The sequence below is a fragment of the Aptenodytes patagonicus genome, chromosome 6, assembly GCF_965638725.1.
Source record: "Aptenodytes patagonicus chromosome 6, bAptPat1.pri.cur, whole genome shotgun sequence".
NCBI lineage: Eukaryota > Metazoa > Chordata > Aves > Sphenisciformes > Spheniscidae > Aptenodytes > Aptenodytes patagonicus.
The window spans coordinates 37,842,640-37,869,200 of NC_134954.1; the positions used below are offsets into that span (position 1 = coordinate 37,842,640).

A 26,561-nucleotide genomic window follows, 5' to 3' on the forward strand; every position below is an offset into this window, starting at 1 on the left:
GTTCTCAGTATTAATTGCTCATGCTAAATGCTAATGCAAGGTTTATGTTACACCACTCCCACCTCCCCCTCCCCCCCCCCCCCCCCCGCATCTGATTGCTATTCTGTGGTCATTTCCCCATTTCCACGGGGGAACCGGTCATCGCATTGCCATTTCAGATGCGGGTGGCGGTGTGTGCTGTCAACCTTGGGAACGACTGACAGTCTTTTCCCTGGTGAGTAAGCTTTCCCACTTCACCTCGGTGGCAGGTTTATGAGTGCGTAGCCCGTAGAAGTAATCCGGGACAAGCGTTTGTAACCCTAACTGCGGTTCTTTAAGTCGTGTGTGTAACTATCGCAGCTCGCGACACCTGACCCTCAGTACGAGCGCCGGGCCGGCGCGGTGCGGCGGGGGCGGCCGTTTGTCGGGGAGCCGTGGGGCGCGGGCCCAGCCGCAGCTCGCCGGCAGCGGCGCCAAGACGCGAAGAACGCCGGCGAAACCCCGGCCCTCTCCCGAGCAGCTTGGTCTGCCGCCTCGGCGGCCCAGCCGTGGGTGAGGTAGGCGGGGGGGGGGGGGGGAGAGGCCCGGCCGCCGGGCGGGGCGGGAGCGCGACCGGGCCCCTCCCCGCTGTGAGGTAACACCTCCCGCCCCGCGGCGTGGGGGCGGGCCGCGCGGTGGCGTCACACCCCCTCCCGGCCGGGGCCGCTCACAAGATGGCGGGAGGGCGGGTCGGAAGTGACGGCGGGGGGAAGTTCCGTCCCGTTTGAAAGCGCCCGGCGGAGCTGCCGGCGGCCTTTTCCCGCCGACATGGCCGCCTTCGCTATGGAGCCGCCTCCCGCAGGTGAGCCGGGCCGCGGGGCCGCCCCATCTTCCCGGCGTCGTGCCACCGTCGGCTTTGCCGTGCGCCGCCTCGCCCCGCGCGCGCCGTTCCGTGCGGCGGTTGGGCGCGTGCGGGGCCGTTGGGCGGCGTGAAGCGCCTCAGAGGTCTCTGCTGCCCCGCCAAGGCTGCCCGGCTGATCCCCCCGGCGCTGCCCGCGCTCCTCTGGCCTGGTGAGGGGATTGGGGCCGGGGCTGGTCCCCTGCTCCAGGCGGGGGGACGCGCTGGGGGAGTCCGGACGCCGCCGGGCTGAAGTGGGTGATGGGAGACCGCACCAAGATGAGCGCCTTCCTCTGGGGGAAAGCGAAAGGGGGCGTGGGGTTATACCAAGCAGCTGCCGCGCCGGTGCTCCGTGATGTAAGATCCGTACCTGAAGCGCCCCGAAACCCAAGGACAGCTCGGGGGTGTGGCGAGCCCGCCTGTGGCGGCAGGGCCGCGGGGAAGCCGCGATGTGGCTGGCGTGGGCCCGCGATGCTATGTCGGAGCACGTTCTCCGGGCTGGGGCGCGGAACCGACCGGCAGGGGAGGAGAATCCAGCCTTAGCATGATTGCTTTTACATAAGAAGCAGCTTTAAAACAACCCCAAAACCATATTGCCCTCAAAACAAGAAATCCATCCGTAACCGAAGTAGTATATTTTAAGAACGAAGTCTCAGCTTGGCAGTTCTTGTAGTTGCAAAAAATGCAAGATTGTGATAAACTTTGCTTACTTGGAAAATAAATGATTAGAACTTAGTCACTTACTGTATATTGTTTTACGTTTCTTTAATAGAACCGCTATTTAGGCAATGTAAAAGGCTAGATTGCTTGGCTCCTTCCATGTTTTTAAATTTTGTTTTCATTAACACAGGAGCTGAGCCAATGACTCTTGGCTCCCCGACATCTCCAAAACCAGGAGCTAGTGCTCAGTTTCTTCCTGGATTCTTGATGGGTGATTTACCTGCGCCAGTGACTCCACAACCACGTGCTTTAAGCGGCCCTTCAGTTGGTGTAATGGAAATGAGGTCTCCGCTACTTGCAGGTCAGAACTGGTTCAATGCGGGAAAAATTGTCCTGAAAGTAAAACTTTGGTTTGTCTTATTGCTCTACATGACTGTTGCAGACTTGAATTCCTGTAGTTTTATAACTTGCTATAAATAAACTCAAGTCATTGAATAAACAGTGAACTCCAGTGTTCAATGGCTAAATTCTTCGAAGTAGACTTAAGTTTAATAAATGTTTTAAACATGGCAGTTTTGGTACCAGGAAAGGTTGCTTTCACAAGGAAGGTAATATGAACCTCTCCTAATATAAAATCAATTTATACAGCTCTTTACAAGTCAATTGCACATACAGCCTTCAGTGTTTTCTCTTTGTTTAAAACAGAGATGTCTGCTGGCAAACTTAAATGCAGCTTGTGCAACCTGCTGACTTCTTTGCAATGAAATTCCAAAAAGTCATTTACAGATTGTCAGACTTCTAAAAACTGGATGGAGGAAAAACTAAAGAATACTTCTTAATTATTATGTAGTGGTTGTATTTAGTCTTGATGTCTGCTGTAATTGGGCTGGAGTAGATGCTCATCTCTTTCCAGCCACCTAATTGATCTGACTAGAAAAAGTCCTTACCCATGTTTCTAAGATGGTGGTATTATATGTCTGTTTTCTTCTCTGAGAAGTATGAGTAAACAGTTAACAGCTTCATTGATTTATTTCATGTCATGAGTGATCTTGGCTTTTGTATTAAATCAGTTGGTGTAATCTAAATACGGTGTTAGTGTGCTAGTTGTTTTGAAGGAGAAATGGAGGATTAAAGTACTGCAAGATAATTTTAGATATTCTTTTCTTTCAATTTCAAGCAGAATTGGACTCGATGATCCTTATGGGTCCCTTCCAACTTGAGATGTTCGATGACTGGTGGTCTGGTGGTCTGCTTCTTGCTCTTGTCCATCCCCCCCTCTCCTCCATACATACAAGCCTCTTAGGAAAACATTTATGAAATGTGAATTTCACCTAATTGTTTTTAAAAGGGTTTATTACAGCCTCAGAGTGTCAATTCTAGAAAAGGAGGAACCAGTAAGATACTAACACAGGCCTCCCAAAATGAGTAGTTAAGTATATCACTTAAACTGAAAACCTTGATAGGATAATACACTGTAACAGTTCTTGGATGTGTTAAACAGTTCAGATAGGAGTCTTGAAGCTCAGAATTTAGGATTGAAAAGTACTTTGGAAAAGCTTAATTTCCAAATGTTTTGCAAGTGAAAACTTAAGTCAAACTACTTTTTTTTTCCCCCTGGGGTGAACCCACACAAAGTGTTCAGAGATATGTCAAGTTCTCTGTCAGTTTAATTCTCTGTTATACTGGAAGTCCCAAAGTTTACAAAATGGGAGAGCAGCTGGCTTAATTTCATCCTGTCTAAATGCAAGCTAGTCCCTGCTCTCAAGAGCTTACATTTTTATTTAATGTGAAATTAAATGGGAAAAAAGGAATTTGGACAGTGGGAGAGTGACAGCATGTGCAATGTCTGTGTGCATTTTGGTATGGTTATTTAGCATGTAGAATGTCTCAAATCTTAAAAACCTTGCTTTTGCATCTCTGCTACAGGGAAGTTAGTCTCTGAAACAATTAAAATACACTACTAACCTGCCTTAAAATAGGAAGGTGTAGTTTTCCTCAGAACTTCGTAAAAAGAGCAAGTGCATGTAAGTAGTGCATATACTGAGTTAATAAGAGGTCTTAAAGTTTTAGATGATACTTGTGTAAGGAAGCAATTTCTGACACATAGGTGATATTCTTATGTAGAACATTCAAACCTGAACGGTTTGGTAGGCCAGATGGTTTTGCGAACAAACCCCCAGTGAAACAATCAACAGTCTTTCGTGGCTGAATTTACTGTTGACGTTTCAAGAACAAGTAGCAGTGGAGTAAAATTACAAGTTTTCTCATGCTCTTCATTTGTTCCTTTTAATTGCAGGAGGATCTCCCCCACAACCAGTAGTTCCTACGCATAAAGATAAAAGCGGTGCTCCACCAGTTAGAAGCATATATGATGAATTATCTAGTCCTGGACTTGGATCAACACCTCTAACCTCAAGAAGACCAGTAAGTGGCTTAGGTACTGGCCTATTCTTAGCAGAAGATGTGAGGTAGCTTACTGCTTCAGTGAATTCTTTAACTCAGTTGTATAAACTGCTGTAGCAAAATGACTGGTGAGTCTTCAGATCATGCTGTTGCTTAATCTGGGTGATTGGTGTGCCTGTTCCTGTGTAGTCTAAATGAGAGCTGCAGTTGTGGAGCTATCTCCTGTCGTTACTGATTTTCGATACTGTAGAGAATGAAAAATGCATATCATGCCTCTGCTATGCTTTGTACGTGACAAATGCAGACTTGTTGCAGCTTTTCACCTTCTTGTAAATTTATTGGGCTGCTGATTGCCAGAAGGATCCAAATATGCGTTATCTTTTCTTTTAGTGGGCAATAGAGGCACTTACTGAAATAGAAGGAATTTTGTGCTGAGTAAAATATCTAATCAAAATTTGGGCAGGGAGGTGGGGTTAATTTTGAAAGAGTAACAGTAAAATTTCTATGAAGGTCATTCTAATAATAAGCTCCACTGCTTACCTCAACTGAGCAGTCAAGCGTTAGCAGGTTCTTTTTCAGTGAACATGATTCTTTTGATGCAAGGAGAAGGCCTTTCACTGAATGAGCAGTCTTTTTATTGAGTGTTGCCTTCTGAAAAGTTTATTCTGGAAGTTCAAGTTCTCTGTGAAGGACAGAATCCAATATTGTCTTAAAGGACTGGATATTTAAAAAACAAAATAATGAGCAGCTATCAGAATGCATGTTGCTAGGTCTACAAGTGCTCCAGTTTGTTTGATCTTCTATTTAAGAAATGCCATGATTCAGGCTAAAAATACACCAAAATTGTTTTGGATATTGAAATCCTTCTATGTCAAAAAGAAAATAAGTACTAGCAGCTAAAACTCAAAGTATACTTTCCTTCAGTGCAGTTGCACTAAGTAGTTGAGAGGAAAAGTAAGTCTAGTGATGAGGAATACAAGTGGGGGTTATGCTCCCATGATTTCTAAGCCTTTTAGACAGTGAAAATCAGATGCTGGTAACTTGTGATACTGGCATCCTTTCCATCAGGATGTGTGTGAATGTGTGAATTACTATACTACAGCAATAGTGAGATGCCTATTTTGAAAAAGTTAAACTATAAGGTTTGTGAGTATTGATATCTAAAGCTACTTGGTTTCACAAAGCATATGTGATTGGTGTTAGGTAATGGATTTTTCAGTTCCTATTACCTGAAGCTCACCCTAAGCCTAAATAAGCTTTCTTCTTGCATACCAGTAGCTCTTTCTTGTTAGATGATAAAATATTGTAGACAGACCCTGAATCCTGTTGCTTGTTGTGCTTCTCTTCTGTAGTTTGCTCTACGCTCCCATACTATCTCTGATAGTTGCATTTAAGCCGTTGATCAGGAAAGTTAACTGCATTCACTTCTAAGGCTTAGTAATCAGCTGGAAGTTCCAGAATGTAATAGTTGAGGCCTACTGGATGTCCAGGCTATCTGCTGGGCTGTGTGATAAAACGTAAAAACATTGTCTAATAACTTTTCATTAACAACTTTTAATAATCTTGTATTAAATATACATGTAAATGTCTGTTCTTACTCTTGAAAGTTAGGAGTAACTTAAGACAAACAGTTAACATTCTTGCCTGATGCTTAAGTTGCCTGAAAATGATCTCTTCGGATCTGAGAAGTGTACCTGTAAGAATGATTTGTTACTCTGTATTTTAATGCAGGCCAGCTTTTCTCTAACACAGAGCCCATTGGTTGGAACTATGCCATCAACTCCTGGAACAGGTAGATGTCCTGTCAAAATAGACAATTTACTTTCTTACTGCTTTCCTTAATACACACAAATCATCACTGTTCAAGCTACATCAACTCCTTGCTAATGTGCGGAGGAGTTGCATCTTTATTTACTAGCTTTTCAAAAGGTATGTGGATGTGAATAGGAAATACTTTTCCACTCTGAGACTGACTGAATTTCAATCAACTTTAGTCATTCCTTATTCAAAACTTGTTGAACTGAGCACACTGGTGGTTGTACTTGAGTGAAGCAGCTGAGACTGATGGGTCACCTTCCATCTTCATAAGGTTTCCTATCTTGTGTATGAACCCGTGGCTTCTTGCTAAGCTTAATTCTGCTGTCTTGTTCCTATTTGGCTTCTGTATTAAGCTGCTGGTGTTTAGAGGTCAGGGAGAAAGCTAGGTTGCTAGTCATAAAACTTACTAGCATGCTTGCAGACGTGAAGTTTGAATTGACTTACTGTTTGTCTGTGTCTGCAAATAAATCTCCATCAAACTTCCATATACAAGTGAAATGCTTGATACTGAATTTATTCTTTTACTATAGGCTCTTAAGCTTATCTGTCTTGCAAAAGTAATTTGTCAAACAATGCCATTTCAATTTAACAGCTTCAAGTATGTTCAGTCCTGCAAGTATTGGGCAGCCTAGGAAGACTACTCTGTCTCCTGCTCAGCTAGATCCTTTTTATACTCAGGGTGATTCCCTGACTTCAGAAGATCAACTTGATGACACATGGGTAACTGTATTTGGGTAAGTTGATTTCCAAAGTATTAGAAAAACCATGGGTGAAGTCTTTGCAGCATATGGAAAGAAGTACCTGGATGCTGGTGTTGTCTGGCATTCCTGGGTTCTGGAGGAAATACAACTGTGGTTAAAGCCAGCAAATGCGTATATTTTAGTGAAGCATCTTAACTTAAGCTACATGTCAGTTTTCTCAAGTTAAAAAGGCAGCCTTCTACCGTTGAGGTGTGTGGTGAAGTAGAAATGCCTAGATGGTAATATTCCTCAAGTCACTGCTTCTAAAATGGCATTAACACACTGGTCTCTTTTGGATTTCTAAAAGCCATTCATAGGGTTGTATTTTAACAACAGAATTCTTAAACTACTCGTTATAATTTTTTGAGTATTTTTTCTGTCTTTCAGATTTCCTCAGGCATCAGCTTCATATATTCTTCTACAGTTTGCTCAGTATGGAAACATATTAAAGCATGTGGTATGTCTTAGTTTGAGACTTAGTTCGGAAAACATTCTGGCTCATTCTTTAAAAGGCTAAATTTCACAATTTTCACTTAATCTCATACAGATGTCCAACACAGGAAACTGGATGCATATTCGATATCAGTCTAAGCTTCAAGCCCGGAAAGCCTTAAGCAAAGACGGAAGAATTTTTGGTGAATCTATCATGATTGGTGTCAAGCCATGTATAGATAAAGTAAGTTAACAGCTGCTTTTATTTAAATATAAGGCACTCTGCTTTTGGGCTTCCTCTTTATTTTCCCTGACCTCTTTGATTTTTTTCTTTTTGAATTGCAAGCATAGGTAGTTCAGTTATATTGGTATAGTCTATTATATCTTACACGAGCTTTTCCTAAGTATTTGACAAAATTTCCTGCTGAGAAGGATCTTTATGGGAAATCTCTGTGCTCCTTGGATGTTACAATGCACAGAATTATATTGCTGTACAAGATGTGAAGTGAAACCATAACATAAGAGGCAATTGAGATAAGAATTTCCCAGACTGGAATTTGTGGCATTTAGGGGCTGCAATAGATACGTGATGGCAGATTAAGACTGTTATTGCTCCTAATTGTCCCTCTCTTTTATGTGAGTATTTATCTGATTCTGGCTTGTCAGTTAATCTTAGTACATCGGACTGAAAATTTGTTAGCAAGACAGTCCTGATCCTATTCTCCCACCTGCCCCCACCCCCACAAAAACATGTCCCTTTCTTGTAAGTAGTGGTTGGGGTAGGCATAGCTGTACTTCAGTCTAATTTTAGCATGAGTTACTAGTTTCTAGGCATTGACAATGCCCTGACCGTTAATTCTTGCAGCACTTTGCGTTGGGTACTGTACCTTAGCTTAAGCAAATGACAGTCATTCTTTTGTAGTTCACAGATTATTTTTTTTGTGTCCTCTAAGGATAAGTGATGCTAAAGAGTAAAATAAGCTTTCAAATGTAAACCATTCTGAGAAGGCAGCCCTAGAAACTGAGCTTGCAATTACTTCAGTTTTTATCAGTGCGAAACGTTTCTTATACTGATTAAAACTCAGAAACAAATGTACTTCAGTGCCCCTTTCCTCTGTGGGCTGCTGATGGTAGGACTTCCAGTCTCTTCTTACCTTATTTACTATTTTGGTGTCCAGTTTGTATCAGTGACTGAATTGCCTGTAAGCTGAAACTCTAGAAGTAATGATCTAAGACACTTAATTGTCAGGCATCTGATCTTTTGTTGCTTTTGAATTCTGATTATGTCTTTTGTGGATAGTGTCCGCTTTCAAATACCCATAAATAAACCCATAATCATTAACCTGTATTTCTGGAGGCAAGAGAGATTTCTGGAGACTAATCCATTGAGGGTTTGGCATTCGCCTGTAAAACTCTTCCTTGCAATTGAAAACTAGATATGATGGATTTGACATCAGTGCTTAGGCTTCTGATTTAAAAGTAGCAGTTAGTTCCATGGGTTCCCCGTGTGCTGAGCAGAGTCAGCTGCCACCCACACTGCGTACCAATCCTATCCTGTATTTTGGATAGCTGTCTCTGGCCAGATGTGCTTCTGAATTTCTGCTGTCTTTAGACTGGTTGAATGCTGTACTCCGCTGAGTCTAAATGCAGCTATTTGGGTCTCCCCAGGCTGGTTATCATTTCCCATCTTGCTTTCTGTGGGTTCTTGTGGAACTCATGGTTCCCATCAAGTCACTTGCTGCCTCTTCCATTCCACATGCATTCCTTTCTAAACATAAGCTTACAAAATGGAGCCTTCTGACTCCTTTTCTAGCATTTGCTAAGGGGACTGAGTGAAACTCCTTGGCAAGTTAAATCTGAGCAAAAAGCTGCAAGTTGGTAAAGGCTTGGAGACTGTCCTGTATGGATCAAGTAAAATATTTTAGAAGTATTTAGAAAGAGCATGTTATGCTACTTAGTTCAACCAGGCTTGAAAAAAGTTACTGCTTAAAGTTTTTGTTGCAAGTCTTAACAATTTATTTTCTCTATACTGTTTCAAACTTGGCTGACATTTAGTACATACAGTGAACAAATTACAAGCTTCCACTACTTTGCAATGGCATAACCCAACATATAAATGATTGCAGTGAGGAAAATGCTTGGTGGTGGTGTGTACTTGAGTGCTCTGTACTGACAGGCAATTTACCTGTGGTCTTTGCTTGCTTTGAGATGTGAACATATTTTATCAAACAATTCTAGGTAATTCTAGATAATAAAGGTTGAAATACTGCTTTTTAGTATTTGTTTACATTATATTAACCCTCTTTTTAAGAGTGTGATGGAAAACTTTGAAAGAAGCTCTACATCCTCAATGTCTTCAGTTTTCACTCCACCTACAAAAGCCGTTGGCACACCAGTACAACCTGCAAATAATACTACAAGGATTTCTACAATGAGACCTCTTGCAACAGCATATAAAGCTTCCACTAGTGACTATCAGGTATTTTAAGGGAAACAGAAGCACGTGTTTTTGTGCTATCTCCCCTTAGTTGTATGAGGCTGTACACACATTAACTTCAGTGTGACCTTAGCCTTTATCTTCTCCTGTCATTTCTTTAAAGATGTGGTTCAAGTACAAACTCAGTCTGTTCAGTCTCTAAAATAATAATAATAAAAAATAATAAATTAATGACTTGTCACTTTTCCAGATGTTAAGGCCTTGTTTTGAAAATCTCTCAAACATTTTGTCAAAATATAGTAGCACTTAGGAAAAGAAAAGAAAAAAAACCTGGTTAGTATAAAAAGAACTAACCATATGTTGACTGATTCTCTTTATTTTCTCTCTTCCTCTTTCCCCCCGCCTTCTAGGTGGTTTCTGACAGACAAACTCCTAGGAAAGATGAAAGTATTGTATCTAAAGCGATGGAATATGTGTTCGGCTGGTAATACATAAGAAGTAACACACTAAGTTGGTCAGGGTTTGAAATATGCTACTGGCATCTGTGGTTAGTTGTATAACTACTGGTGGCAGTATTTTAACTTGCATCTCACCTGTTATGCCTTCAGTTAATTCAGCAGACATGTAGCTTGCACTTTAAATGATGGCAATGTACACATGGTTTTAAAAACTGAGTAAGTGTAAATATAAGTGCTTTTTTCCCATTTGTGCTCTGATTGCATGATTGTAGAAAAAATATCAGCACTGACTTATCCACTGTAATTACTTTCTGTGAATTACTTCCCAGTAAGTTGGAGATATTTAAAATGGCAGCTTTATTTACTGATGCCTTTAATTTTATTGTTTGGTTTTTTTTTTCTGGAAAGATGATGAGCTACTTGCAGGAAGAACACTATGCGCAGCTGGCTCCCAAGGACAGGGACTGTTCTTGGTATATGTGATTTTAATTTTTTTTTATTAGGATTCATTGCTGTTTTATTATCTCTGGCATCATGTTCTAAATATCATAGCAACCTTTTAACTCTTTGTTTTATTAATAAAGCTAAATAAAGTCAAGTTTTTCTTGGGTTGTTTTTTTAAACAAGTATGAGTTCTGTTAGGAAAAACTCTTTGCAGTACTCTTAACTATTAAGTATGATGCTGCCTAATGTTTATTAAAGTGTTATCAGCAGAGCAGATGCTGCTGATTTTTACTGAAGTAGTACCAATCAGTGTTAAAACTAGCTAATGTTTAAATGTTGTCTCCATGGGTATTTTATAGCAGTGTGCACTTAACAGGTAAGAAACTGTAGCATTCTAAGCTATAAAATGTTGAGTTGAAATAGCTGAATAGAAAAATGCCAAGTGTCAGTGACCGGAGCTGCTTTCATTTCAAGACTCTTCTAAGAAATTTTCTCTAAGGTATTGGCTGAATGATGATTTTTGTTTTTAAATTGAACTTCCCCCCTTGAAGTTTTCTTCTGGAGGTGAGCCTCTCAAGTAATCGTGTCATGTAAGCTTATAGTCTTCAAGATAAAGTCTCTTTCATCTGGGAAGAGAGCATTTTTTTTTCTCCAATACTTGGGAAACTACATGCAACTTTTTTGATTTTGTGGCTGTTAGTGTGGGTCAATAGTGTGTTGGTTAGGTGAATATCCAGTCATACCCATTCCCATGCTTTGCTTCACACTGCGGTGCGGTCTGAGTTCTTCAACTGCACTTCTCTGATGAAATTAGGTTGAAAGATTAATCTAGGAGCATGCCTAATGTCCCTCAGATGCTAATGGGCATCCAGCTTACAGGATTAAGCTAGAGATAGTCCTGAGTAAAATCCCCAAAGCACTTAGTGAGGTCAGGTTTCTACCTCAGGGCACTTTGTGCTTCATTGTATGCTTTAGAAGTAACCTACATGCAGGCAGGTTCAGAGTTTTTTGAGACGCGTTTTACTGTATTTGCTGGCTGATGCTTTTGGAATATTGATTGCTACTCATCCATTTGCTTTTGATCAAAGGGAGCTGCTCAAACCTAATTAATATCTGAACGTGTTTTCTCAGAATACATCTGGCTTTTTCTTGGTGAAAAATATTTGTCATGCAGGTGACTTCAGAAAGAAAATAAGTAGTTCAGCTAAATTCTTGGTTTGCTAGTTGCTTTGCAAAATACACTTCTGGTACACTTCAGACTTGTAATGATGTGTATAGGGTTTAGTGAAGTGATGAAGGATAAGATTGAACTTGGATCAAGTAAGTCTGAAGCTAAATACATAAGGAAGGAGTTGGAGCCAAAGTCAGTAGTTTGGCTGACCTATTTTACCAATAAGTACCAGACTTAAAACTGTGCTAAGTTGGTTTTTTTTCCCCAGTTGTTTACCTTAGTCTCTTGTTTCTCATAGTTTTAGGAATGATTTTACTAATAGGTCGTTGCAGCTTCCTGTAGACTAAAAGCACTTGGGAGTAGCGGATGTTGTTTCCTTTCCTCTGGAGGTAGTAAATAGGAGGAGAAGAAAGTTTAGAACATAGAAATCTGTACTTCTGGACAGTATCATTAAGAAATTATCTTCATATGGCTTCTGGTGGTACAGACTGCTGGTAAGACTGAATATGTTGTCTTAGTGTCGAGCCCTAGTTAAACCCTGGTATCAATGATTTGGGCTTATGAAGTATGAGAACGTTACAGTCCCACACTGCACAAACCACTGCACAGCTTTGTCGCAATGTGTTCCTGATAATACTGTTACTGTATGAGTGTACAGGGGCCATGTGTGAAAGGGCAGAGGATATTGAGAAGTACATGTGTGAAGAATCTCTGAAACACTTGGAAGGTCTTCAAGTAAACCTTTTCAAGGCTAGCTACTGTTGTTAACGTAGCATTGCATTTAAAAATCCAGTTCTTCCTGTTTGTTAACTATGTACCTGCTACTTTGCAATAAGGAAACATTCTCTTCTAGCTGTAGCTAGATGTGATTTACATTAAAACCAAAGTTACAGACTTAAGCTAGTGAATACTCATGAAACTCAGTTCTGGTTTCAGTAGTATGGGGTTTCTTGTAAGACTGCGGACTACATTTTCCATAGAATTACGGCTTTAGTTTAAAATAAAATTCATGAATACTTATTTTCTGTTGTCTGCCTTCATCACAAGTATGTGACTCGGGGATCTAATTCACTTCTCTTAGGATCTGCACAGTTTTAAATTCTAGAAGGATTTGTTGTATTGTTTCAATGGTAATTTCACTACAATTTTAACTTTTTTTATGGTAAAGACTTCTATAACTTGGAGATAGTGTTTATTTTTGTCCTCCTTTTTCCCTCTCACCCCTCCTCAATTTAGCTTTTAGTAACTTTCAAAGTGAGTGATGTTTATTTGGGTAATCCATGTACACAAACATAAAATGAAGATGAAATAGAGTACATCATGTCTGCCTCTCATTTCAAGTTGTAGGCATCTGCCTCCACCATGTGGCAGTTCTTCAGAACTTTAATGAGAGGTTTAACTGATACTGAATGGAATATGGTATCTTAAGTATAATTTAGTTAGGGAGTGCATAAACAGTACTGTGAGAAAATAGCAGTGCTCAAATGTCTCTTATTTGAAGTGTTTTCCTAATAAGAAAGGACAAAGATGAGTTTACTAAATATCTTAATTTGGGAGTAATTCAGACTTCTAAATATTGCTTCAATGAAATAGTTCTTAAACTTTGTTTAAAATCTTTCCAGTATTCACTCATCTCCATTTTGAGATGGATAAATTGACCAAATGATATTTTAGCAGAATATACCACAATATCCATTTTGTATGAACATAATTGCCTTTTTTCTGATAGTCTGAGTACATGTGTAAAAATACAAGACTTGCATCAGTTTTCTTTAATTTGACTATAGATGACTAGACCACAGATGAGTCTGCAAAAATGTACTGCTTAAGTATGTTTAGAATTAGTAAGCTGTTCAGTTGTTAAGTGAGTGAAAAGAAAATAAACTGGCTTACAAACAACTTGGAATCAGGAGTTGGTTTACTCAATTTCAGACTGCAGGTGAGAAGGCTCTGGAATAAACATTCTAGATCTCTAGTAAAAACATCAGTCCCCGGGCAACTTCATGGCTTTTGTGGTAATACCTTTTTTTAATTGTTTGGACAAGAGTAAAAGGTGTTCTTTTGGTGTGGTGCATCTCTCGGTAAGTATCAAAGTGCAAACAGTACTGACTGTCAAACTTCTGTTAATGTTTATAAATTAGAGTTCAGCTGGTGAAGTTACCTTTAAAAATGAGTGCATAATTAATAACTTTGTAAAATGTTTTTGACCTTCTATTAAGGAATCCTTTGACTCAAGTACGTTTTTGTGTAATGCGTATAAACTGTGCTTCTATCAACAAAGTCATTATCTTCCACTTTTCTGCAAGTAAAACTTGTGTTGAAATCAAGAGCATGTCTGCGAAGCTGTAAATTCTTATGTGCTATGTAATGGCAAATATCTTGATTCTCCTTCAAGTTCTTCAGTTTTGTAAGTGAACATTCTGCTTAAATAGTTTATTGCTGATGTAAGCAGATGCAGTTAAAGTGACCATGAAATTCTGGTCTCCGTACATGAAGTGCTGTTTTTTGTTCATTACAGTCCTTTTGTGTTTGAAGTTGGAGACTTTTGTGATTAGAAACAGCATGAAAGTAAGGAATTGCTCTGAACAGTCGTTGTTGTATTTTGCTCAATTGTTTATCGCATCAGATTTTGGTGGTTTACTGCAGAAATCAGTTTATGAACATATCTTTCATTGTACGGATGAATTGAATTTTCAGTATGAAAAATAGAGAACTTTTCAATGATTTTCTTTTTCCTTTCTAATGTGTATGTCAGCCATCTAATTAGCATCTTGTTTAGCTGCCTTTGGAGCCCCGTGTGTCCTGTGAGAATCTGTCCCTTGTTGCAAAATTAAGTTCCAAAAAATGCTGTTTTCTTTTTCAAGGATCTTACCAACCCCCTGGTGTTAAGAAGGTAACCTTGACTACATGAAGCAAGGATAACCTGGCAAATGGGTGTCTGGAGATCTTGGAAACAATAGTTCTGTAGTGTGGTTTATTCAGTTGATTTTAATAGACTATATTTGTTTTGAAACCTAAAGATAGTCCAAAATACCTTTTTCTAAACTGGTTATCAGATAAAGTGCTGTAGCTGAATATTTTAGTTGGAACCCAGACTGGGTTTTTTTTTTGCGTGCTGGTATGCTAACTGGTGGTTGTTCTTTTGCCAAAACTCCTGTTTCTTCCTGGCAACTAAACATATAGCTGGCTTGAAAGAATCATGGTTGCAGCACCGGCTGTCATGACATAAAGCACTGTGAAATGAATTTGTTAAGCTGTTTAGATCTTTTAATATGTTAATAACATACATTATTAATTCAACTAGTGTCAGTTTCCAGTCTCCTGCTCAAAAATGCTCAGCAATCCAGACTGCAACAGAAGTCAGACCTTGCCTGATGGGCATATAATGAACCTGCATACCAGACATTCAGAGTATCATTAATGGAATACATAATGTCACAAAGACAAGGTGAAGTATAATTGTTTCTTCAAAAATGAATAACAAAATTTGTAAGGCATGAAGAATAGTCTGAAAAAGTGATTGGGGAAACTCTTCTGCTGTACAAATACTTATCATCAAACTACTGTAAAATTCAATAGGTATTGGAAGCTTATGTTCGGATATCTTCAGCCATTTCAGATGCGTTTGAAAAGTTTAAAACTCTGACTTAAATTTAACTTTGACACACAACTATAACAATGGTGCACTTATCTCTGAACCTTAACACCTTGCATGAAAAAAACAAGGTTACATAAATGTCATTTGCTTTCAGACCTATCACAGCATAAAGAGAGTAAGAAATACGGTTTAGCAACATTTTCTTAGTATTCTTCCTCTGCTCTTTTTCTGTGCAGTTAAAGTAGCGTGATAAAAATTGCCGCCTGTTTCTGAAAAAATTGCCACCTCTGCACTGCGTTAAGTGGGAAGCCCATGAAATATGGTTGACATAGCAATGCTGTAAATGCTTGTAGTGAAAGAAATGCACAGTGTTTTCTCTACATAGCATGTTCTTGATTGGCATTCTATGCCAGGTCTTTATTTGCTGGATGAAGGATTTCTTTTTAACAACTAGTAGTGGTTTTGTGGGTATCATTCTCTGACCATCTGGAATTGCTGACATTTGAGTCCCTGTAGGATGGACTGGGAACAACTACACACGTAGTTTCTCTGAACTCTTTGGACTGGAGAAAAATTCTGTGTAGGGATTTGATTCCACAATCCCTGTGTTAGGTTCTGTAACATTTTTCTGTCTCCCCTCTCAAAAATTCTGCATTGTGAATTGGGAGAGGTCAGTTCCACTGAAAGATGTGTCAGCTTTGTTATAGAACTGAAAGAAAGGAGATAATGCTAGCTGTTGTTCAGACATAAAAACACAATTTCTCTCCTAAAGAGAAAGATGCACCAAAGCTCTACAAGCTTCCTTGCAGCGGTATTACTGCACCAGTATTTTAGCCTACTGAAATTTGAGCTACCAGTGTAAATAACATCTGGCAGTCACTGTGTTAGCTTCAGGTCAAATATTGCTACTGAACATGAATGATGCTCCCCATAAGATTATGGGGTTTTCCTCTAATTCTGTATATATAAATGCTATATTGTGGTAAACTTATACAATAATTTACAGATGTAATTTAAAAGAAATTTTCTTCATAATGCATGCAAGGCAGAAAAAACTGAAGGTGTGGTTTGATGGCAGGAAGGAGTTCTTGAAGATATATTATTAAAAACCTGAGGAACACTGCCACAAAAGTTAGTCAATAGGAGTAGAGAACTGTTATTCTTTAAAAAAAAAAAATCAAACCCCAAAACTTATTTATTGCAAGTAGTGTGTATAGACTTCGATTTTTGGGTAGGACTGATCATTGACCAGATCATTTACTGTTAACTGCACTTGAAATTCCAGTCACAGAGTATATTGTAATTGTTCTCTGAAGCCACTAAGAGCCAAAAAATGATTTTACTTCAACTGTAAATCCAATTATTCTTTTCTGAAGTCTTACAATATTATATTTCATATTCTGTGGTTTTAATCATAAGAATATTTTCTCAAACTTTTGTCTCCTAAAGTCAGTGGGAATCCTAAAATTGAAATCTCCAGCTATGTAATGACGGGACTTAAATAGTTGGTGAGTTTGACAGTGTGTTAAATGAATTGTGGGTATATTTTCTTATTTTAATAACCTCATACAAACAAATGTGCTAATAACATAAAAGAAAATTCAGTAAAAGCAGGGTAAACTTCTTTGCAGCTCACAAACTAATGGAAGACGGTCTCAAGTTTTCAGCACTACCTCTTAAGTTGTCTTAACATTTGCATTAAATGTTTTTTGGGTTTTTGTTTTTGTTTGGTTGGTTTTTTTGCAACAGCAGCCCAGCACTGTTAGAGCTAATGGTGTAGACTTTCCTTGTGTTCAGTAATACGAGGAGAACATAAAATTTCTTTCTAAAAGTGAAAGAAATTATTATGGCTTACTGCAGCAAATTCAAGCAGCAACATGATCTGGCATATTAGGTCAGAGTGCTTGCGTAGACAGGATCTAGAGTTTCACATATATTGGGATTAAGTATGAACATCTTTTCCTACAGCTAGTTGCAAAACAGAAGAGTATCTGTTATTAACCTGCATGCTATCATTGTGAATGGTTGATCATGATTCCATCTTGATCATGATTTTCTATCCTATCCATTATTTTTATCCAACAGTTTTCTTCCCAATTTATTGCATGGTCAAGTTCAAAAGAAATACTTGTACTTTCTGTGGGATACAAGTAAATGTTCTGCAGTGGAAAATGTAGCCTACCATTGCACTGCCTTTATCCCTTTCTTAAGGGTACTTCAGTGGGCATATAAAGCCTTTTCCTTTTGTGTTGTGTCAGTGTTCAGAGATTCACTGATCACATCTGTTCTCATTATATCTCAGGTTGACCTTGGCACAGCAGGAAAAGCCTTCCTCAATATAAAGAGATGCCAATACCTGGCAATTCATAGGATAAAACAGTGAATTCTTTTTATACATTTTAACTGCCAAGATTCTAGGCTGGGAAAATGTTGCCTGATCTTTACCATGCAGGAAGAAAAAGCATGGGAATAGGAAATCATATAAAACATGATGGCCTAGAAGCTTTAGGTTATTATAAAAGCATATGTTTCCATATTAGTTTCACTATTATGTGGAAAGGATCTTGCTCCTCCTATCAGCCAAGAATCAAGAGCGATACACAAGTGTTGTCACTGCAATGCAGCTGTTTTTGTGGAATAATAGCAAAGAAGAGACTAGAAATAGCAAAGGGGAGCTGGTGTGTCACGGAGCAGTAGCAAATATTACGTACATGAAGGTTAAGTCCTACTCTCGTGCAGAAACAATAGAAATCTCTCAATAAAAGAGAACAAAGAAATATTGTGTTACACAAAGGAGAGAGGAGAAAATACTCCCATATCTGAAGTATTAACTGCATAATACAGCTTCTGTAAGTGAGGGGAAAGAAGGCTTGTTTTTTTTTTTTCTCCCAGCAGAGGCCCTGTCAGCTTGAGATTTAAATGCCCAAGCTACTCTACAAAACTGATATATATCCCAGTATTTGCATAAAATATTTATTAATTTTTTGAAAGCATAAGTTTGGTAGGAGTGTGTGTTTTGGTGGATTGAGATTTCAGTGACAAATAGAAGTGATACACCAAACTTCCCATTCTTCCTTTTTTCTTCAGTTTTTAATAATCTGTATGAATATACTGTATATATTTTCTTCCCAAGGATAAGGAGTTTAAGCTTAAAATTAGCATCTTGGCAGTAGGAAAGAATGTATCTTCTGTATAGCCTGTACAAAAGCAGAGTGTGTGTGTGAATCACAGGCTTTGCAGGCCTTGACGTCTGGAGAGGCCTTGTGGGTTTGAAAGGTGGCAGAGAAGATTGCAAAAAGTAATGAGCTCATGACCCGGCGTTTTGAAGCAGTGCAAGAGACTGTCTCAGGTATTGATCCAGACGTGTCTAATTGGGATCACAAAAGTGGCTGCTGCAGCTAAGAATTTTGCTAGATTTCATGTGGTCTCTCTACTGGCAGCTTGGTTTTGAGCAAAGGTCTCCACAAAAGATTCCCAGATGAGAAAGAACTGTGCAAAATGTAAAAAGGACGCCAGGCCTTGAGGCACCAGTGCTGTTTCGGGTAGTGCTGCCAACTGGGCACCTACACTTGCACATTTTCCCCTTGGCGTTTTCTGGTCAGACACATTAGTCTTGCTTCTACCCACTAGAAATATGAGGGAGAAAAGGATGTCACTTTGTCTGACAGTGACTTCAAAAAAGTCTGATTCACTGAACTCTAAAATTACTGTATTGACTTCAAGATTTAGGTCCTATTAATAGCGGTGATGAGAGATTGATTTTGGACTGCAGGTCCTGTATCATATAGAAGAGATAAAGAATTGAATCAAATAACTGAAATGCTCACGTGTTTAAAAAGATAAAAAAATTGGAAATAGATTGGTATGGGGGTGATAATTAGGATAACTGCTGTTGTGGTGAAACTAACTTCTTACAAAATTGAGCCAAATAATCTAAACCGTGTGTGCATCTACCCCTTTATAGTGTGATCAGTTTAGTGATGTCATTTAGATTTATATTTTCTTTCATCAGATGTTGGCAGTGTAAGCTCTTGTTTTGCTTCTGTATCACCATGAGGGCACACGGAACCTAGTTCTTCAATGGACTGAGTACTTTCACAGGATAACGCCTTGGGTAAGGGTGTTACAGTAAACAAAAACAAAAAACCCTAAAGCAGAGCAACAAATAGGTTATCTGATGTCAGTTTACAAATTCTGTGTCAAGCTGACTTAAAAGAAAGGAACAGTCAGTTTGTTTTGGTGGTCTTATTTTATGATGATAGTCTAACTCCGTTTTTATGTTAGCGAAATTGAGGAAACTTTTACAGTATTATTAGTGCTTGAAATACAAAATTTATTATGTTGTTTTAAAATGGGGAATCTGCTTTCGGCCCAATCAGAAGTTAGATATTCGATTAATTCATAACTGATTGTAGTTTCCACTTGTAAATCCTTCCCTACTAGACGTAGTCTTACTGGAGAAAAAAGTGGCGCTCACCTATGTAGTCTGTCAGGTTGTCCCATGTCACTTAATGCAGTTGAACAGCTCATTCCTTAATTGGCCATCCTTCTTCTAGTGCTGTAGAGAATCCTTCTATTCATGGAAATACAAAGTAAGTTTATCAAAATAAAGTGCTAAAAATATTTTTAAATTTAATAAATTTTGTTCAAGAAAATAAATCATATTTTGAATTATAGGGGGTTTATGTTCTGCTGTCTCGTGTCTGGCTTAACCGGTTTGCAAATACTGTCAGTATCAGGCTGGTTTCGTGGGGGTACCGTTGTCCACCTGGGATTACTAGTTCCAGTGTCACATTGTGTTAATACAGTTCAGGAAGGGAGCTGGCTTCACATGATCTTGCTGTGCTGAAACTAGTAAGTTGTCCTGGCACTCGGCTTGCAGGGGAGCAAGGCACAGAGGCACCCAGTCCTGTGTGGGCAGTGGGGTATCTAGATTTGATTTGTCCCAGTTGCCTACTACCCCATGTAATGGAAGACTAGTCATACAGGTAAGGTAAGTGATCTTATGTTTTTTATATTATATAAAAATATATTTTCCATATCTATATATACAGAGATAAAATTGTCATTCATCCATATGTAGATGTTTATGCCTTGCTTTATGTCCTAAGAAAACTTAAAGCAAAAGAACCAAAGCAAATGGAAGAGAAAAAAGTTACCAAAAAAAGGAGGAAGGTGGCACTGGCACTACTGTGATTGACAAGGAAGGCTGCTATGGGGAGACAGCAAACTGTCCACCCAGCACTGTTTCAGTTATTTCCACTGAATGTTTTCAGTTATTAAAATGTAGCGTTCTTGTGTCTTGCTATGTAAATTCATTGAGGATTTTCTTTTGAATATATTCTGGTATTAATAAATAAAATCTTTGGGGTATTTTATACCTTAATACTATTGAAATGAACTGTTGAATACTGCTCAACTATTTCTTTATTTCTTGTTTAAACATATACTGTAGAACAGCCTGATAACAGTCCTGGATAATACTGTTTCTCGGCAGTGATCAGTTCAGGTTCATGTTCAGCCAGTCTGAGGATGAGGGTCCCAATTCAAGGAGGGAATGTGTAGGTTCTTATGATAGCCCCATTTAGCAAATTATTCGGGGATATGTTCCTTCCATAAGCCATGTGCTTAAATAGTGTTGACTTAAGCATAGGTATCATAGGAAGCCTAGTGCTTAGGTTTTGCATTGATACCTTGCTGAATAAAAAACAATTAAAATCAGAATTATGTTAAAAACTGAATTATATTTGGTAACAAGAAAATACATACAAATCTTAATTTTTCATTCTTTCATTTGTACTTACATGCATTCATGTGCAAAATTTACCTGTTTTGTAGTTTTCAGGTGTGAAAGTATGTTTGCAAAATAATGTACACAAAGCAGAGGTTTGATTGCAGTCTTTATTGAAAATTAGCCAAAAGATAGTGTTTTAGGTTGAAATTCAAGGGTTGTTTTTTCTTCTAGCAATCTGAATGCGAGGTGACAAAGACCAAAACCTGTTTTCATTCTATTACTTAAGCGATGTTATGACAATACCTAACCTGTATAGAACAGGATATGTTCCCAAGGTAATACTTTTTAAAATGCATCCAGCAACAGTTTAAACTAAGCAAGGTTAGACTGTAGAAGTAAACTCTATTCTATCATTAGCTCTTTATGGTTCATTAGTTTTAACATCTGGAATTGGAATGCCACCTGGGTAAGAATGCATTCGATTATTTTCTGCAGTGCTGTCTGTCTTGATATAGTGCTGACTCTGTTATTCTTGCGTCTAATGTATTCAAGTTGGCATGAACGTGAAAGACAATTCTCATTACACGTGCTAAGCCAGGCAGCGAGGGAAACAAGCTTGACTACAAGCTTGGATTTTAACCAATGGTGCAGCAAACTGATGTCGGTTCTGAAAATGAAAACTGTTACTGTATATTCATCAGCTGGAAACACTGTGAGCTTTAAGAATCAAAATTTTAAAAAAGAAACCGAGGACGCCATTTGGCAAGTTAACACTCTTCAGTTTAAAAGCATTGGAATGAAAATTCCTCTGAATAATAAAGGCACTTGTTACTAATAACAATTGCTGATTTTTATGCTGAAGGACGTATTGTGCTACACTTTTATTTTGAGTTAGTGCTTTCCTTGGCAGCAGCAGACAATAAAAATGGATAGAAATTTGCAGTACCGGTAGCTGCTTCAAGAACTCTTGGAGGTCAGTTTTTCAGAATAATGCTTTAAAGCTAAGAAAGTTGCATCAGCAGAGTTCCAGTTGTCCTTGAGAGCTTGATACCAACTTTGAACTCCTCGCTTTCACCGCAGTATGTAATTGTCCTGCTGTGTTTGTGGGCTGGCAGTACTCTTATTTAGAGCACTGCCCTGCTCTTGGAAACAAGCTATTCCCACTTACGCAGCTCAGCTTCTTCTATAGCTTAAAAGCATTTGCATTTTTTTTCTTTTCCAAATGCCTGCGGAATGTATGGCTATTTGTTAGCATGTGTGACAGCTTAAATGGCTCTTGTCAACAATTACCCATTTAGAAAAGTGGTAGTCTTCACTTGTGATGCTGTAATGAAAATGATCTCTAAAGAAAAGTCTCGTGTGTTTCTTGAAATATAAAGTGATATCCCTAAAATGTATTCTGTGAGGTTGAAAACAATTCAAAGAATAATTTGTGCTGTATAACAGGTCAGTATGGAAAACAATGTTAACATTTTTTCAACTTACCTGTGGAAGACCAACTTTTTCTTGTGCTTACCAGCAAAGTTATGGCCCCACATAAATCCTAGTGGTTATAACAATACTGTTTGACAAAAGTAGTCATGTTATAGGGTAAAGGGGATAGCATTATAAAAAGTAAAATGTGCCAAATGTAAAATGAAGGGAGAGAAAGAAGGGTTTTCAGTTCCAGTAATATTTATTTCCTGGAATACTGGCTTTTCTCAAACTCTTCCAGTGTTTTTTAAAGAGAGCAAGAAATTCTGCCACCACTGAAACTAATCTTTGGTAAAACACTGATTCCTGTGTGACCAGGGTTTGATCCCTAGAGTCCCTGTACACTGCTGACTGTGCCCTATGGGGAAATTGGATCTGCAAACTGAAAGTAAAGATTTGCCATTGTTCTTTCTAAATAGCTTTGTGAATAACTACCTAGATCCAGGATGGATTCAAGATCACGAAGTGATCAGTAAAACAAGGTGGGGGGGAAGTGAATGGATCTGTTTCCAGAATATTTGATATGAAGCTTTAGTTGGGAAACAAATAGAGAAAATCATGCTGTGTGACAATCATACTCCCATAGTCTGAAAGCATATAAAATAAGTAGCTGTGACCCAAAGTAAGTTAACAGGCAGCCTTTTCATGAAGAACATAGTCTGTATGTGTGTCTCCCCCTCTCTGTAATAGCAGCCACCTCTCAGTTACGTATGTGTGACTGCAAGGAGCCCAGTAGTATTTCCCAGACATAAGTAATTTTTTTTGGTAAAAGTTTAAGCATGAAAAAGGATTACTTGAATAAACTTTTACCCATCTACTTTAATGTAAACCTGTTTGTTATGTGCAGGTGAAATCAGCCTCAAACCTATTCAATTTTTCTCACACTCTTACCATTCTCTCACTTGACAATAAAACTTCAAGCTGTTTATAGCTAATTCCAGAGCAGAGAAATACTTCGCTTACATGGAGGGAGAGCGTGCATACTTAATAGAGTGTCTTTTTGAAGCAGATAATGATTAAATAATTTTAATTGTTCTATGATTTTTGTGCATAATTACATGCATCGTGTGTATAACTTGTGTAGACAAGGGGGGAAAAAAATCCCTTTACTGGGGAAGTAGGACTTAGAAAATTGAGAGGTGAGCTAGCAAGATGTGAGAGATGACAGCAAATTTTAATTTCATGCTTTCCCTTTTCATACTAATTGTTGCTATTTTATGAGCCTATTGTGGAAGGGTTAGTCCTAACCCAAAACTGTTTCAAGAAGAAACCTGAAAGCTAGAGTGGAAGTATGATGGACTTTGTGGGGAAAGAATTTGAAATGTTCTGTGTGTATGGTACATCTTACCGTATACCATATCTTCCTAGCACAATGGGGTTTACTTGATTTTGTTTTTTCTGGTTTATTTTTCAAAATTCAGTGATGTCATTCCTGATTGCTATAATAGTTTGGTGTTAACAGTTTACCAACGAAGTACACAAACCCGTGAGATCAAAAGGTCTTCTCATGGCTCTGTAAGGGTGTTCCTATCCTGGAAGTTTCTAGACACAACTAGAAACACTACTGATATAAAGCTTTCATGGAAGTTTATAAGTCATCCTGTAAGCCTTTATTAAACTGGAGGAAAAGGTGACCTACTTCATGAATAAAGAATGGACCATACTGAGCAGCCTGGAAACAAGTCAAAGAAAGCTATAGCTGTTGTTTTTAACCAAATTAAAATACTGCCCTTCAGCACTTCTTTATGCTAGCCTGTAGCCCAGAATTAGGGCAGTGTAACATAATCTTTTATCCTATCCCATGCCTTCTTTTCTTTCTTAGGTTTGGTTTCTTTTTCTGAAACAACTATTCAATTTTTCAGGGTCTTTCCAACAATGCAAAAATATATTGTAGGTAAACTGAGAATCCATACTTTATGAACAAAGTCTCTGATTTAGGAAAATATTCAAGAGGTAAATGTCTTTCACTTCCAAAATGACTTGTCTTTAGGTCGAGATTATGGGCTGTGAAGAACGTTATTTATTGTGCCTCTTGGTTTTCAAGTAACTTTGTTTTAAAATAGGGTAACTTTTTGTTGTAGTTGTTTTCTAAAGGACAGTGACATACCAAAGTAGCTGCCTTAGGTTTAATAAATATATATACAGACAACCAGACTGTGGACATATTTTAACCTTTATCTACGGTAATAGTAAACAGTTAATATGTGGTGTGTTAAGACCTAATTTAGTCTTTTGTGCCACTGGTATTTTTGCTTTAAAGAAACATTAACTCACTTGGCATTTCTATTAACAGCCACTATTTTTCTTTATTTCTAATGAAGCAAAATCTTAGAGGGCTGCACTTTACTACCTTTTTCCCCTGCTATTTTTGGGGTGTCATAGTGGCTTTGAAAACCAATTTACTTCACATTCCACTTCTACTACCAGCTTTACTAAAAAGGGCCTGATTATGTACAAAAATATAATAAATGCACAAGTGAAAAGAAAATAATGTTAAAGAACATACAGATTACAGTAGAGAGTAATACAACTGAGTGAGTAGAGGCTGTTGTCAGAGCTCAAGAACAGCTGTATTCAGATATTTATAGTTGCAGTTTTGGTACTTTGACTGTGTCTTAGAAAAAAAAAAGGTGAATTCTGAGATGAATAAGAGGTCTCTTAGTCAGAATACCTCTGCCAGGGTACCTCTGTTCCATTTTGAGATGTATTTGGTGGGGATGACCTTGCAGAACTATTCACTCTCAGGTTGGAGTTTGTGTCACTATTCTGTGTGGCACTAACAGTAGTAAATTGGTTATGTAGTTCCTAAGTTTCTTGCTGTTACAGGTGAAAGAAACAAACTTCTATGCATTGTAGGCTCAAAAAAGTTACAGAGCAATACAGTTTCTTAGAGGAGTTAATTTTCTGCTTTGGTAGAAAAGAATCAAAGAAACTGTATAAAAGACAACCTATCTATATGCTTTTACATGTGGCATGCTAAAGATAATAGTATAATACTATAGTATAAACATAGTATAGTATAAAGTATAATAGGAAAGCAGACCAGACGAAACAAAAATTTTCATCTGTGCTGCTCAAGGCAGCTCCATTGCATTGGATGGAATTATGATAATTTAAAATAAATAAGGCTTACCTTTGAGGTGCTTCTTGAAATCTGACAAGCTTGTCAGAAAAGCTGTAGGGAGAACTGTGAAAACTAGAAACAGGAACTAAACATGCCTGGTTACAGCTTCTCTGCAGGGGCCCGGTGGACAGTGTGGGTTTATTTACAATGGAGGAAAGAAGTCCCTTAGCTTTTGCCCTAGGACTTTAGAATATGATTCTGTAAAATTCAGAGTAACTTCTAGAAGTGCTAACAAAACTTATCTCCCGCATGAAGTCTGTGTCTGAATCACCTTTTGAGAATTTCCAGAAATAGTTCAGCAGCTTTTGCTGTGAATCGTAAAATAATCAGCCTCCTTCCTCCTTTTGTTTGAGAAGGAATTAAAGGTTTAGTTGCGTTCCTATGAATGTTACTGGTTATTGCACTGCACTGTGACTACTGTTTAGCTGCTGTGTTTGCCAATGGTAGGGTACTTAAACTTCAGAAATGTAGTGCTAATAACCTTCAGGATGCTTTCCCTTGACCCTGTAGTGAAACAAGTGTTTTCTCTGTAGTGGACCAAAGATGTTGAGCATTACTAAAGATTAGGCTGTGTGCTGCAGAACTCACCTGATCTTTGTGGTATAATATGTTTGCCTGTTTGTACAAATACTGTGCCCTGAAGAGCTGTGAACACAAAGCAATCAAGTTACAACAGAGTATCTGAGCTCAACAGCTGTAAGCACTCACATGTTTGAGAAGACCAAAACCTTGCAGTGATAGATGCCGGGAATTATGAGGTGCTAAACTGATAGAAGTAAACAGTCATACTTGTGTGACTTGCTTATAGAGTAAAATTTTGTTGCAATATGAGCAACAAAACTGAGCTGCTCAGTGTATCCATGGTGAAGTGCCTTTAGTCTTGGATCACTAGTAAAAAGCAGAGGATATGGTCCATATAACCAGTTCAGTCAGTGTTGTGTCAGAGAATATCAGGGGTTAACAAAAATGGCAAAGCTGTATAGATGCTTTTCACAATAAAGATGCAACTCTAAAACTGGACAGAAACTACCCAGTTTTAATCTGGAGGATAACAAACTCCAGCTACTGCAAACCTGGAGTTTATTTGGAGGGGCGGTAGATGCAATCCCATAGCCATTCCTTTCAAAGCTCACTTTTCCTATCTTATGCGTGCGAACGAACATCCAAATGCTTATTCTGCAGTAGCATGGGTGCAGAAAACAGGCAGACAAAT

General features: G+C 38.6%; 1 protein-coding gene across 4 annotated transcripts; it reads left to right on the forward strand.

Annotated features, from left to right (window-relative positions):
- Positions 1 to 157: 157 nt before the first annotated feature.
- On the forward strand, positions 158 to 10,402 carry NUP35 (nucleoporin 35). 4 transcript variants are annotated; one of them, XM_076342168.1, is made up of 9 exons: positions 158 to 214; positions 1,707 to 1,877; positions 3,813 to 3,940; positions 5,651 to 5,711; positions 6,330 to 6,471; positions 6,865 to 6,934; positions 7,025 to 7,153; positions 9,221 to 9,388; positions 9,757 to 10,402. In XM_076342168.1, the coding sequence occupies exons 2-9, from the start codon at positions 1,718 to 1,720 to the stop codon at positions 9,832 to 9,834; spliced, it is 936 nt and encodes a 311-aa protein (XP_076198283.1). In that variant the 5' UTR covers positions 158 to 214; positions 1,707 to 1,717; the 3' UTR covers positions 9,835 to 10,402. The 4 variants fall into 4 exon arrangements, with proteins under 4 accessions (XP_076198283.1, XP_076198284.1, XP_076198282.1 ...); XM_076342169.1 differs by lacking the exon at positions 158 to 214 and adding an exon at positions 483 to 536; XM_076342167.1 differs by lacking the exon at positions 158 to 214 and adding an exon at positions 719 to 820.
- Positions 10,403 to 26,561: the final 16,159 nt, after the last annotated feature.